This window comes from Tursiops truncatus, chromosome 13 (assembly GCF_011762595.2).
Source record: "Tursiops truncatus isolate mTurTru1 chromosome 13, mTurTru1.mat.Y, whole genome shotgun sequence".
Lineage (NCBI taxonomy): Eukaryota > Metazoa > Chordata > Mammalia > Artiodactyla > Delphinidae > Tursiops > Tursiops truncatus.
Window position 1 is genome coordinate 18,984,713 of NC_047046.1, and position 13,948 is coordinate 18,998,660.

Sequence of the window (13,948 nt, forward strand, 5' to 3'; positions counted from 1 at the left end):
TGTGGGGCCTCCTTTAGGGCCTCCGATGGTATTCTCCTTCCTAAATATGGTCGAGGTCTCTCTCTGGCATCTCTAAATAAGGGCAGAAATGAGGCAAGGCACACACTCAGTCTCCATCGGGGCACCCCACTGTATAAACGTGGACAGGGTGCAGGTTGTCAGGGTTTAGTCAGGGGTTTTATTCAGTTATTCATCCAACAAACATTTATTGAGCTCCAGCCACGTCCCCAGCATTGCTCCAGCTTACACGCCCATAGATGTCGCTGTGCCTTAGCGTAAGTCTCCTGATTTACCTTCTGGAATACTAAGCCCAAGAGGCAAAACCCCTGCCCCATTTTTATTTTATTTTATTTTTTTTAACGTATCCTTTCATATAACCAGAGACAACACTACATTTTTTTTTTTTTAAACATTAAAAAAAAAAAAAATTGGCCACACTGAGGAGCTTGCAGGATCTCAGTTCCCCGACAGGGATTGAACCTGGGCCGTGGCAGTGAGGGCACCAAACCCTAACCACTAGACCGCCAGGAACTCCCTCATTTTTGCTGATTAGGGAACAGAAGTGGCCACTGAGTGATTGAAATGCCAGTGTCCCTAAGCACAGGTCCAGCCAATTATTTAACACCGAGGTCTCCCACAGGCAGTGTTTGGAGGCTGAAAGGGGAGGCGAGGCACTAGGGAAGGAATCAGCTTCTGCACCAGCCTGAGGCTGCACGGGTGGCCCTGGGGAACGGGACCACGCCCCCTTCAGCAGCCCCTGCGTCGCTGTGGCTCCCTCCCACTTTCCCTGAGTCTGAGAAACCCGCTCTATTTAGTAGTGACCGGAGATATATGCTCTCCTCTTGAGGACGGCGGACCCTTTATGATTTCCATCTCTCCCCAACTTCCACTGGCCCCACACAAATCCCCCCACTGGACAGCATCACAGCCAGTTTGGGAAACAGCTGTGCAGATATCAGCCCCCTCCTCCCGCCCCCAATGGGGTGTCTGTCACTTACCAACTTTGGGAAATGAGTCACTGAAATTAGCTCATCATCGCTAACTTAAAAGGCCCTGGGTGACAGAATTTCTCCAAAGTGGACCTGAGAGGAAGAATCCAACATTTCAGGCCAGGACCTGAGCTGGCCAGGAAGGGAGAAGCCCATTGTAGGAATAGCTCACGGCTGCAAGCCTGAGTCAGGTGCTGCTGGAACCAGGACTTTCCATGCCTGGGCTCCCTGAATTCTCTCAACCACCCTGGCAAGGGGATACTAGTATCCTTCCGTTTTTACAAATAGGGACACCCAAGCTCAGAGAGGGTAAGTCCCCGCTCTGAGGTCACACAGCTGGCATTCAAACTGAGCGGGATTTGAAGCCAAGCTCCGAGCTCTTCACCACTGTCTCCTTGGAGATCACTGAGCCAGAGGCTGCCCCACCTTCTTGCTGGGCCTACCCAGGTGGTCTGCCCCCAGCCCTTTCAGCACAAAAGGTGGTGATGTTGGAAACCATCACTCACCCTCCACCCGCCTCAGCTCAGAGTGTGGTGCTTGCAAACAAATGCCTGGTACTTAGTAGGTGCCCCACCGGCTCCCACCTGCACCCTGAGTTATTGTGGATAGAGGAAGGACCACACTGAGAACCTCTCAGCTCGTGGACCCTGTGTGGAATAAGGTTGTTGTAAGGATTTAGTTAGATGATGTGTTCAGTTATTCATTCAACAAACAAACAAACATGTACTGAGCTCCTGTCAGGTACTGCTCTAGCTTACCTGCTCAGATGATGTCACCAGGAGCGGAAAGCCATTTCCATTATGTGCCCACTGTGTTCCAGGCACTGTGTGGGGCACTCAAGGTTTATTTGATTCTTGGAATCAGCCTACATGCTATATTTCACAGAGAAAGTAGGCTTAGAGCGTTAGGTTCCTACTGAAATGTGGAAATGCTGGCCCATGTACCACCTAAATAGCATTGTGTATCAACGCAGCTATGCACACCTCCCTTGGGTGATGCCCCCACTTAATGTTTCCCATGCTTCGTTTCCCCTCTTCTTCCCTGCCACTCCCACAGCAAACTTCAGTCCTCGACTCAAGTGCCCTAAAGACCCGGGTGCAGCTCAGCAAGAGAAGCCGCCGCCGGGCTCCCATCTCCCACTCCCTCCGGCGCAGCCGAGTCAGCGAGTCGGAGAGCAGGTCTCCTTTGGAGGAGGAGGCCAACAGCACGTGGATGTTCAAGGACTCCACAGGTATGCCCCCTCTCCTCCACAGGTAGCACATTGGATAGCAGGAAGGATTTAGGTTAAACCCTGGAAGAGCTTTCTGACTTTGAAGGCTGTGGGGTATTAGAACACAGTAACATAGGAAACTGTGGTTTCTTATTACACCAAGCTTATTAGAAACTAGGTAAAACATTTTTTTGAGGATGGTATATTAGTTGGGGCTCCACAGGGTGCAAGGAACTGAGACACCTTAATAGGATTTCACTATTTATGCTGTTATCCTTATTAAATTCACCCTTATCCTCTCTTCAGGTTTGTTTGCTGGTCTTTTTCTAGATTCTCAAGTTGAAAGATCAGTTCATTTATTGTCAGTCTTTTGGGGTTTCTAATAAATTATTTAAGGCTATACATTTTCCTCTAAGGACTTCTTTGGCCACATTCCACATCAAACCTTGAGCTGAATCCTAAAGAACAGATAGGAATTAGCCAGGGAAGGGTATTCCAGGTGGAAATATCAACAGGATCAAAGGGGCAGAGGTGTGGAAAGAACGTTCCGTGGGCGTGGCGGGGGCAGGGGCGGGTCGTCTCTCTAAGCGGTTCAGTGCTTCCCAAGCCAGAAATAGCAGGAATCAAGCTACAAAGGCGGGGCCAGTTCGTGGAGAGTTGTGATTCCTTGCTAAGGAGTTAGACTTGATCTGTAGATGGAGAGCCATGGAAGAGTTTTAAGGAGAAGCAAAATCTCAGAATGGAGGCTGCCAGTGACTTCAGTACGCTTTTCTTTGCAACAGAGGAGAAATCCCCCAGGAAGGAAGAGTCAGATGAGGAGGAGAAGACGCCCAGAGCTGAGAGGACGCCCATCAGCCGACCCCAGAGGATGCCCGTGTTTCCAGGCATGGACCCGGCAGCGCTGAAGGTACCAGACGGCATGCCCAGAGCTACGCTTACCTGTGGCAGCAAAACAGACAGGCCCGTGTTTCTCACCCTCCTCCCTCCTCCCTTCCCTCTCTCCTTCCTTGCATCCCTCCCTTCCTCCCTTCCTGTCTTCCTCCCTCTCTGTCTAATTTTTGAAATAGTTGAAGATTCATGAGAAGTTGCAAAAATAGTATGAGAGACTTCCCGTGTACCCCTCCTCACCCAGCTTCCCCCAGTGCTAAAGCATCCCATGGCCGTGGTGCATTACCAAGACCAGGACGTCGGCCTTGGCCCGGTGCTATGAGCAATACTACTGACTTACTTGGTTTTCTCCAGTAATCCTGTGTTTCTGAATCTCCACCTTCTTTCTTTAGCCCCCACACGTGCTGCTCAGTACAGTCTTCCAGCTAAGCATCTATGTGCTCATCTGTAAAGGGGATTAAAAGTCCACCTTAGGCATCAGGCCCAGTGCTGGATGTCTGGGAAACAGGAGTGAACTAGCCCAGGCTTCTGTTCTTGAGGAATCTGGTGTGCTAGGGGTGGGAGGCACATAAAATGATTACTTTGATTCCAAACAATGTGAGAAGTCATCATTGGAGCCATGTTAATCTGTCTTAAATAGCACCGCAATCCCAGTTGGACTGTGGAATCCTGAGGGCAGGGCTGGGCTGTCTCCCCACCCTCAGCTCCACCGAGCATCTCACAGGTCCTGGGAGGCAGCGGTACTTAATGCAAGCGAGAGAGGGGCCTCTTTTATCCCCAGGCACCACGTGCTTGCAAACTTGCTTTATGTCCCCAGCAACCCTAAAAAAGGTAGCTCTTTACTCCCATTTTACTGAAGAAGAAATCAAGACAAAGAAGCCTAGGTTGTTTGTGGAATTTCTCAACCCCACACTCCGTGTGGCCAGGGAGCCTCCTGTTAGGGGCTGTGAACTTGCCACTCCTTCAGTAGATGGCGGCTTGGCTTTTCATGTCATTTCTGGCAAGAATACAAAGTTGATAAACAGCGGATGTGTACTTGCCCCTGTCATTCATTTTACAGGCCTTCAAAGCATAAATGTCTTGCAGCAACTGTCCTGGGCCAGAGGTTTTCTGACTTCTTTTTTGAAGCATTGGAACAAAGCCTGCCTTACAGGGCGGCCTAACACAGGGGGCAGAGAAAGGCCCTGCTTACAGGAGGGAGCAGAGGCCCTAGGGAGGCTGCCGGGCTTTTTCTCGAAAGAGCCCTGGAGTTGGAATTGGGCAGACCTAGGACGAATCCTGGTTGTGGAAAACCATGTGACTTTGGGCCAACTGCTCAACCTTTGACCTTTAGGCTACTCCTCTGTAAAAGAGAGAAAGCCAGTCTTCACCCTGGAAACGTGTGTCATATAACTTACACCTGGTGGAGTCCAGTCGCTGGATGCCCAGTGCACAGAAGCTGCCAGGCCGACGATGGCGATGACCGCTGTTGCCGGGGGCTCTGCCAGCGTTGACTCGGAGACAGATGCCACCTGCCACCATCATACCCCCCCAGCCCCCAAAGGAATTCTGGGCACACCATTCCAAGTCATCCCATTCCCTGTGTGCCCTCCAAAAATGGTGGGAATCCACCCTGCGTTTTCCCTGTGCAAATCTGATAGTCAGAAACCTCACTTATTCATATTCACAGGAGCAAAGAGCTGGACCTCAGCTGTAAGATGCATCTCTTGTCTCCACCTCAGGGTTCTCAGGAAACTAAAGGAGATGGAGCGTCCTGTGATGAGGACGCCACACATGGCGGCTTTTCAGCCAAAGATAATGTGATCGTGTGGGTGTTTCACGGTTGTTTGACCAAACCACGGTTGTTGTGGTCAAGGGTGGCCTCTTGGACTACAAGCCTGACCTCTGATTTTTCTTGGCCTCCATGGCCAGGCAGCATCTCCCCCACCCCTGAGTCTGCTGCCTGGGTCCGTTCAGATGCTGGGAGCCCTGCTGTCGCCATGCAGTGACAGTGCCGTAGGATGGGACCCTTCCCCAGACCAAGGGCGGGTTACAGACTCCACCCCTGTCTTCTCTTCCCAGGCTCAGCTGCACAAGAGGCCAGAGATGGACAGTCCCAGCGATACCCCCAGCTGGGCCCCACAGCCCAAGACCCCCAAGTCCCCCTTCCAGCCCGGGGTGCTGGGCAGTCGCGTGCTGCCCCCCAGCGTGGAGAAGGACGAACGGTGAGAGTGTTGCTAACACAGAAAAGTCAGGGATTGTGCATGATACTGTTGTTGTAATGTGAGAGCTATGATAGAGCGGGGGTAGCCAACGATAGCCCACAGGCCAAATTCAGCCCACTGTCTGTGTTTGTAAATAAAGTTTTATTGGCACACAGCCATCGTTTAAGGATTGTCTGTGGCTGCTTTCCTGATGCAACTGCAGACCTGACACGTTGGCACAGACACCCTATAACCTGCAAAGTCAAAAATACTTACTGTCTGACCCCGGTGATAGAGGAAGGCAGAAGAAGAGTTCAGAACCCAGACTTGAGGAGGACGGGTGTGGAGAAGGCTTCCAAGAGGAGGGGGTGCCCGATCTGCGTCATGACAGACAAGAGAGGTGGCCAAAGTCACAGCACATGCAAAGGTCCAGGGGCCTGGTAGAACTGGGTGCTGTAGGCTGTGCATGTTATTGGAGCACAGAGTGGGCCGTGGGAAGCAGGAAAGCAAGAGGATGAGAGAGAGAGACAGGCTGAGGCAGAGATGGTACCTGTCTTGCTCTGCGGATGCCAGAATTGCTCTGGAGTCAGCTGAGGGCACCAGTGTTTCTCCAGGGCTGGAGGGACCCCCAGACCAGGAGGCCTGGTTTTGAGCCTCCACCATCAGGCAAGCCTTGCTTGGGGTACTCAGACCCCTGTCTGCCCAGGGGACCTCTCCTTCCTCACAGACCCCCACCCCACCGCCAGCCAGGTCAGCAATGTCCCTGAGCCTCCGGGACTGTGGAGTCTGGAGCTTTCTCTGAGATCAACAGAAGTAAGATCTTGTGTGTACATGTGTTTGATTATAAAAGTAGTACATGCTCACCTTGGGAATTGTAGAAAATATAAAATGAATATAAAGCAGGAAAGAAAATCAGCCATGATGTGATACCCCGCCCCCCCGCCAGAAGACTACCATAGTGACATTTGGGCCTTTCTCCTTCCATTCTTTTTAAATGTAGTCGAGATGACAACATAAAATATATATAGCTTCTTTTCCGGTTTCATGTGACGATTCTCCCATAGCCATTAAAGTCTTCATAAGCATGATTTCTTTTTCTTTAAAAAATTTTCAGATGTTTTTGTTTGACTTCACTGTTTTTGTTAAAATGATGTGTTCTCATTACAAGCCATTCTGAGAAACAGAGAAAAATACGTAAAGAAGAAAGTAAAAAATAAGACACTCGAAAATGTTATCGTTCGGTTGGTGATGACTCAAGTGTATTCGCTTTGAGAAAATTCATTGAGCTGTGCACTTGTGAGCTGAGTGACCTCTGGATGTGTGTTCTTCAATTTTTAAAAAAAGTTAAAACAAATCGTACCTCCCCCCAATAATTATTGTTATTATTCGGTAAACATAAGATCGATCTATCTATCTGTGTCTTACAGGCATTGTTTTAGTCAGGGTTCTCCAAAGAAACATAACAGTAGTATGTATACACAGGGAGAGAGAGAGAAGGATTTATTTTAAGGAATTGTTTTTCACGATTGTGGACACTGACAAGTCCAAATTCTGCAGGGTAGACAGGCAGGTTGCAGACCTGACGAGGAGCTGGTGTTGCAGTTCAAGTCCCAAAGGCAGTATCTTGGTAGAATTCCCTCTTCTTCCGGGGAGGTTGGTCTTTTTCAATTAAGGCCTTCGACTGATTGGATGAGGCCCACCCATGTTATGGAGGGTAATCTGCTTTATTCAGAGACAACTGGTTTAAATATTAATCTCATCTAAAAAATAAAATAAAATACCTTCACAGAAATAGCTAGTATAATGTTTGACCAAACAGCTGGGCACTGTGGCCTAGCCAAGTGGACACACAGAATTAACCCTTATGGGCATGTACCTGGGTAGAGAGACGGAAGGATGGATGGATATTTGGGTGGCAGATGGATGGATGGAAATAATTTTATGTAAGCATGACTTTCTGCTGCAGATTATTTCACAGAATGGATGTACCATGATTTATCTAACATTCTTCATTTCGGAGCACTTTGGTTAATTCCTGTTTCAGTCATGTCGACATGGGCATCTTTGCTGCCTGCGAGTGTGGCTCAGCCCCCACCCACACGGCGGCAGGAGAATTGGGTCCCCCAGGGAGTCCTCGGTCAGGCTCACACTTGACCCCCACTGCCTTTGTGGTTTCAGATCGGAAGAGCCCTCTCCCCAGTGGCTAAAGGAGCTGAAATCCAAGAAGAGGCAAAGCTTGTATGAAAACCAAGCTTGAGCAGGTATGAGGGGCTCTGGAGGGGAGACCCGGACAGAGCCTGCAAGCTGAGGAGCAGGGGACTTGGGCCGGGAGGCCAAGGCTCAGAGACTTGGGATGCTGTACCCTGGAAAAGAGAAGGGAAAACGTGGTTGAGGGTGTTTGGGGTTCCCGTAAAGAGGGTGGCAATGATCTGCTTCTTCTTAGGGAAAAAAAAACACAGTTGGACGGCCTGAGGTGGGTGGAAAGGGCATGGATGGACTCTGATCTCACGCCCTTGGCCAGCCCTTCTCACTGCATCTCAGGCCCCCTTTATAAACTGAACGGGCGGGACAGCTTAATCTGAAATGTCCCCAGTTTCTACATTCCTGTACAACCTGTATAATTAAAAATTAATTTGAAAAAAAAAGAAATTAAAAAATCGAACGATTAGCTATGCCCTGGTGTGGGCCCCAAATGATTTAACTTCCTGAACTTTAGTTTGCCCATCTGTAAAATGGGGTAGAAGCACCCGTGTTGCCGAGCGGTCCAGAGGGCTCCCTGAGAATGGACCGGAAGTCCCTGGGGGAGGAACACATAGCTCTTGCTCCGTCAGAGTCAGCTCTGCTCTGAGCAGCATAGGAGACCCACCACCCGTTCTCCACACACCTGAAATCCAGAAAGCCCGCAAAACGAAGCACCTCCATCCCTTATTTAGTGACAAAACCTGACCTGCATGGATAAAATACTATTTAGACTCTGTTTTCCCCATTTCATATGAACATCCATACATAATACTGCAGGCATATTACGTGCTTAATGATGGGGGTGCTGCATAACGTACGTATTATACGTTACATAATATTTACATATAAGCATATATATGTCTGTATATATGTATCTAACAAACTCAAAATTTCTGAATTCCCCAATAAATCTATGCTCTAGGATTTCAGATAAGGGATCAGAGCCTGTGTTTATTTGGTGCTCAGTGCTGTACCCACGATATCTCACTTAAGCTTCCGGCCATCCATTTGAGGACACCACCGACGCTGGCACCCTGACCTGACCCTAAATTTCACGTTCATTCCATCATATCCAGCCGCCTGCCGCCTTCCCCATCCCACCCCTCAAAAAGAAAAGTCATCTTTCCTGGCCTGTAGCTTGTGGGGTGGCTGCCTTGGGGAGCACCAGAAAAGTGTTTAGGGCTCAATGATGGGGAGAAATGGCGTCTCTTGTTCCCCCTGCTGACACCAGGACTGTCCCTTCCTCTCCAGACAGGGGCCACTGCCACATCTAATGAACAAGCCTTAACTGTCAGTACCCGAAGACGAGGTCCCGCTGCTGCCGTTGCTTCCTGCACACACCTGGGCCCTTCCGGTCGGTCGGTCTGTCGGTCGGGTGGAGAAGGCTGCCCAATGCCCCCCCTCACCACAGGCTCTCCCGGACGGATGGGGCAGGAAGGCTCACCCTCCACGAGCACGTGCTCTGTCTCCCCGGACAGCACTTCAGGCTGGGAAAGAAGCCAGGCGGCCCAGAAATGTCCATGCTGGTGGTTTGGTTTGGTTTTGTTTAATGTAAAAATGTGCATTTCTTCCCATTTTAAACCCCTGCAGCAGCTCCAGGAATATGGATGTAAGGCTGGACCGTCTCCCCTGGGTTCTGAGTCGTGAAAGCGCCTGTTTCCCCCCGACCCCCACCCAGGGCTGGTCTTTTTTTGGAAGGACATTTCCAAGGAAGATGAAACCATACATTTCCTGCTGTAACTGTGGTCCCAGCAGTACCACCGGGTTGGGGGCTTTGATCGCTCCTTTGGCGAATTCCTTCTCCCTCTCGAAGAATCAGCAGTTCTGATCTTTAAACACACCTGCCCTCATTCTTTCAAGTGTATTTATCCTCCCGGTGGGGCTGTGTGCAGAGCTTGCCTGTTCCATTGTACATCACGTTTTGTTTGCTTTAGAAGGTGATAAAGCAATAATCCAGCCAACTTTCTTTGAAATTTGATATGTATATATGTTTTTATGTTAAAGAACAGGAGGAGAGGCGTGTGAATAGTTTGCGTGAAGTATCCAATCATCTCAGGTTATCTTATCCCTACCCCAAGCTTTTTAAAACTCCTGATTGTCACCCTGGTGTACACTTTCCTGGTTCCTATTCATCCGAGCTCTGATTTCTGTAGGGTGACCTTTGTCCCTTGGCCTCAAGGTTCAAAAACCTGCAGCCCAAATGGCAGTGCCTTTCCCTCCCAAACATCAGACCCACCCGAGAGGCTTTTGCTCCGAAGTCCCTTTCTGAGCACAACCTGAGCTGCTGGCATAAAAGATCTATTCCCAGTTGGTCTCAGGACAAACGATGAATGAGGGGTCCTTTTTGTTTCTTCTCACCTCTTCTTCCTACCCAACCTCCCCCCAATTCTACCTGACCAGGTGCTTTTTCTAGGTCCAAATGCAGGAAGGGAGGGTCTTGCTGAAAGCCCTTCTCTGGAGGGGAGTTCCCCCGACCCCCAGCCCAGGAACTCTGGACAGACTTGCTAGACGCTAGGTAACCAAGTATAGGCTTGCCTTGCCTCTTTTTTTTCTTGGCAACTCTAAGCTCATTCCCAGGAATCTCCAAGACCTCTGGGGTCTCCAGTCATGGCTACTCTGCCCTTGTTTTTGGAAATCCTCCACACCAGCCTCCTCCACCCCTTGAGCCCAAGGCCCCAGCAGTCATCCCAGGGATAGCCGGCCCACCGCCGTGTCTGGAGTTGCCATAAACTTTGTGCCAACCTCGCCTGGGAGACACCCATGTGTGAGAGAGATGCGTGGGCAGTTCACAGGGCAGCCTGTGTTGCTGAGGGGCACTGGGCCTGAGCTTCCTAATGGATCTTTGCTCAGCAGTGGACTTCCCAAGAGGTGAAAATCTCTCCTAATAAATCCATCCTTTGCAAATGGTGTCAAAACCTGCTTCCCTTCTCCCTGGCCACCCCTCCTTCAGTCTCTGTTTGTCTCCTCCGCTCTTCCTCCCTTATCTCCCTTTACCACCTCTTCCCTCTCTTGGGTATGGCAGGATGGGGCCCAATCCCGTCCCTGCAGGTTAAGACAAACACCCGGGCCCGAGAGGGGCTGTGGTTCAGCACCACGGACAGCGACCGAGGTGGGGGTGAGAGGCCCTCCCTCCCTGAGTCCTGTTGGCTGGGCGGTGGTTGGAGCCCATCTCCCGGCCAACCTTGTGCATCTGGAAACCTCATGCATGTGTGTCTGGAGATCTGGTCCTGCTCCATCACAGTTTGTATTCTCTTCATTCCCTGAGTCTGTGGTCAGTCCGCTCTCTCTGGCCATTTGGGGATTTAATCCTTTGAGGAACCGCGTCAGTTGATTTTCCTTTCTTACTCTTCAGAGACCCAGCTCATGTTTCATTTCAGTTTTGCTGTAGTGTCCAGGTCAGTAGGTCCTCTAGACACTCCCAGTGTGCTGTGACCCTGACGTCTTTTCTCGCCTGCTGTCTTTCTTTGCCTTTCTCAAGGTGGAAAGGCCCCTTGGTACCATCTTAGGCAGTAGGAAGCCACTTGCTCTGTCTGGTCAGTATAGTGATACTCACCGTGCGAAACTCTCAGTCTTGAATTAGTCATGTTTCATCCCATGTATACCCAACAGGAAAGAAAAACACTTGAAAACAAGATTGACCTGGAGGTCTTCTGCCTAACCTCCCACACCTGGATTGGAAATAAAAATCCATTTAATTCCTTGGTGATGAGGACATACAAAGTCCACCCCTTGACACTGACTACAGCAGCTTCATCCCTCACCACTGAGCAGTCAGTCACGGTGGGTCAGGAGCGGCCTACGCAGTGCAGCTCCCGTCAGCCCCGGCTCCTGCGACGATCAGTACAATGCAGTTCGCAGCAACTGACGCTTAGAGCCTTTGCAGACAGCCAGGCAAACGGGTTATTTATTTCTCCTCTTTCTAAGCCAGATGAGCTCTTGGGGGCTAAGCAAGGGGTTGTATGGTAGTTTCTTGAGTTTGCCTGGAGCCACCTTTGGAAATCTGTCTCCTTTTAAACTAACTTAATATGCCTTAATCATTTGTATGCAATCAGGTCACCCGCCCTCATCCAGCCCTCCTCCCCTGGGCCTTTGGCTTGCTTTAAATGAGAGTTTTATACAGAATGCATCAAAAATAAGATGGATAGATAGGTGATTTTTTAAATTATACTCTCTCTCTCTCTCACACTCTCTCTCTCCCCCTCCATCCCCCCACACCCTCTTTGCACATCAGCATTTTGAGAGCTGGTCTTTTGATAAGTCCATATCTTTTTCCCCTCCAGTAGATCCCCTTCTTCATGGTCTCTTGCCTAATGTAACAGAAGCCTTTGGCCTGTAAAATTCCATGGTGAGGGCTCAAAAATCAGTGTTGTGGAGAACCTCTCAGTACCACCAGAGAAACTCCAGTGGAAGAGAAGCCTCACTAAACCCCAGTGGAGTTTAGAGTGTTGGGGGCCTTGAGTGATGCTGCCCTGACGGCCTCATGTTGTCTGGGGTTCAGGGAAAGGACAATCAGATGGGGAGGTTTTGCAGGGGACAAGCAAAGTCATGTACTTTCAGACAAATGTGTTTTCCCTTGTGCTTCCCAGGAAGAAGTGAGGCCAACTCTAGGTATCGGAATAGAGCTGAGCCTGAGGTCTTCAACCTTAGAGGCTGTGCAGGGGATTTGGAAAAACCTTAGGCATGATCTCCCTGAAGGAGACCTCAGCTGCTCCCACCCGACGCTGACAGCTGCCTTGTCCATTTACATTTTTCATCACGGTACCCCCAGACTGCCCCAGGAGCTAGGCGTCGTTACAAAGCTAAAAACCCACAGATGTGTCATTGGATCACCTCCAAAACAAAATGCTTGCTTAAAGGTGACGTGGGCCTGCGTGGAAGACAGCGTCGCGCCCAAGGAGAGGACTCTCAAGCCAGCCACTCCCTCTCTCCTCCTCCATCCCTGTGGTTCCTCCCACACAGCACTGTCCCTTAATACAGGAAGCTAGATGACGGTTGTCTTTGTGTAAACTAGCATTTCAGGGTGAGGTCTGCAGGGAGGTGGGAGAAAAACTCTATCCACCGGGAATTGCGCCGCCTCCAGTTTATGCCGTGGCGAGTCATACAGTAATGGAGAATCCTTCTATAGCCTCCGACTGTGCCTTTCCTCCTCCAACATGTGATAAAACAGGAAAGCAAAAAAAAAAGCCCCATGGCATCGTGATTCCATGGAGTAGGAGGGAGCCACTTAAGGGAGAGGGGACCTGCCCCACATCTGGAAGGGGGTCCACCTTGGGCCCCACCCCCTTAGGGAGTGATGGATCTGAGCCCTGGGCTGAGAAGCTGCCAGGAGTTACCCTGTTGGAATTCTGGGCAAATCGAGGGTCTGGAAACATAGAACCTCATAGAAAACCGGTAGGCATGAATGTGCTGAGTCTTGGTCTGTATCTCCTTTGGCCCCCATCACCCCTCTAGAGATTTCTTTCTTTTGTCTAGGTTGGTTCCTGCAGGGAGGGGGCCAGAAAACCAGGTACCTGGAAAGTCAGCCTGAGATTTCCAGCAAGGTAACCTCCCAGGCGCTCACTGCTCACCTCCCAGCATCTCCCTAAACGGCCGCCCTCACACCTGGCGCCACACCATCTCCCATGAATCAGCCTGGCACCATTTTAACAGTCTCCGGCGGCGTCACACCTGCTAAAAAAAACAACGTGACGCCGTCGTCTAAAGAATGAGCTCATTCCACATAGCCTTATAGATCCTGTAAATACGGGGCTCACGAAAGTCATCTGTTGTGTTACTGAAGATATTTTGTACTGTGTTGTTCCCTAAATCATACCAACGTCCTACAAGTCCTGCACTTCCCAGATGGTTATGAGCCTCAAAATGCTTTGCAAGGTGGAGGGGGGAGTGGAAATATATATACGTACGCTATGTATTTTCCTAACCTTTCTTCTGGGTCCCTTCCTCCGATATTTGAGTCACGAACGAAAAGGAACTCGAGTCCTGTGTGCGAGAAAGTTGAAGCGTCCTGCCAGTTGGTGTCCTTGCAGTTGCCTTATGAATTCACAGGCTCCAGGAGTTCTGAACAGAAGGTGGTCGACCGGCACTTTATCCAGTCCCAGAAATGATCTCTAATCGTGTGACTGAGAATTCATCTAGAGAAACCTATATTTTTAACATCAAAACAAACGGGACTTCCCGGACCTCACAGAGTATTGGATGTCTACCAGTGCTTTTCTATTTTGTAACTGTAAAGAGGTTTCATACGCACAGCAGAGCAGTTGGGAATCTGGTCGACTGCCCTAAAACAAAATGACCTTTGCATGTACAAAGACGTTGCATTCAGACTCTGAAAGCAGCAAATAAAGCTTTGACGCGAGCTGCACTGGAGACGTCAGCGTGTCGGTGTGTGAATGAATGGACTCCCCCATGCATGCATGCCTGTCCCCAGCTGAGTCAGC

The 13,948-nt window shown here is 50.0% G+C and overlaps 1 protein-coding gene across 8 annotated transcripts in view; it reads left to right on the forward strand.

Annotated features, from left to right (window-relative positions):
- KIAA1671 (KIAA1671 ortholog) overlaps window positions 1-13,872 on the forward strand; it is a 185,991-nt gene extending 172,119 nt beyond the window's left edge. For 7 of the 8 annotated variants that reach the window (XM_073790251.1, XM_073790253.1, XM_033837099.2 and 4 more), the window contains 5 exons: window positions 2,046-2,220; window positions 2,982-3,106; window positions 5,149-5,291; window positions 7,449-7,531; window positions 8,763-13,872. In XM_073790251.1, coding sequence (XP_073646352.1) covers window positions 2,046-2,220; window positions 2,982-3,106; window positions 5,149-5,291; window positions 7,449-7,527 — 522 coding nt within the window. In that variant the 3' untranslated portion in view covers window positions 7,528-7,531; window positions 8,763-13,872. The remainder of the gene's footprint in view (window positions 1-2,045; window positions 2,221-2,981; window positions 3,107-5,148; window positions 5,292-7,448; window positions 7,532-8,762) is intronic. The other variant, XR_012325232.1, reaches the window with a different exon arrangement.
- Window positions 13,873-13,948: the final 76 nt, after the last annotated feature.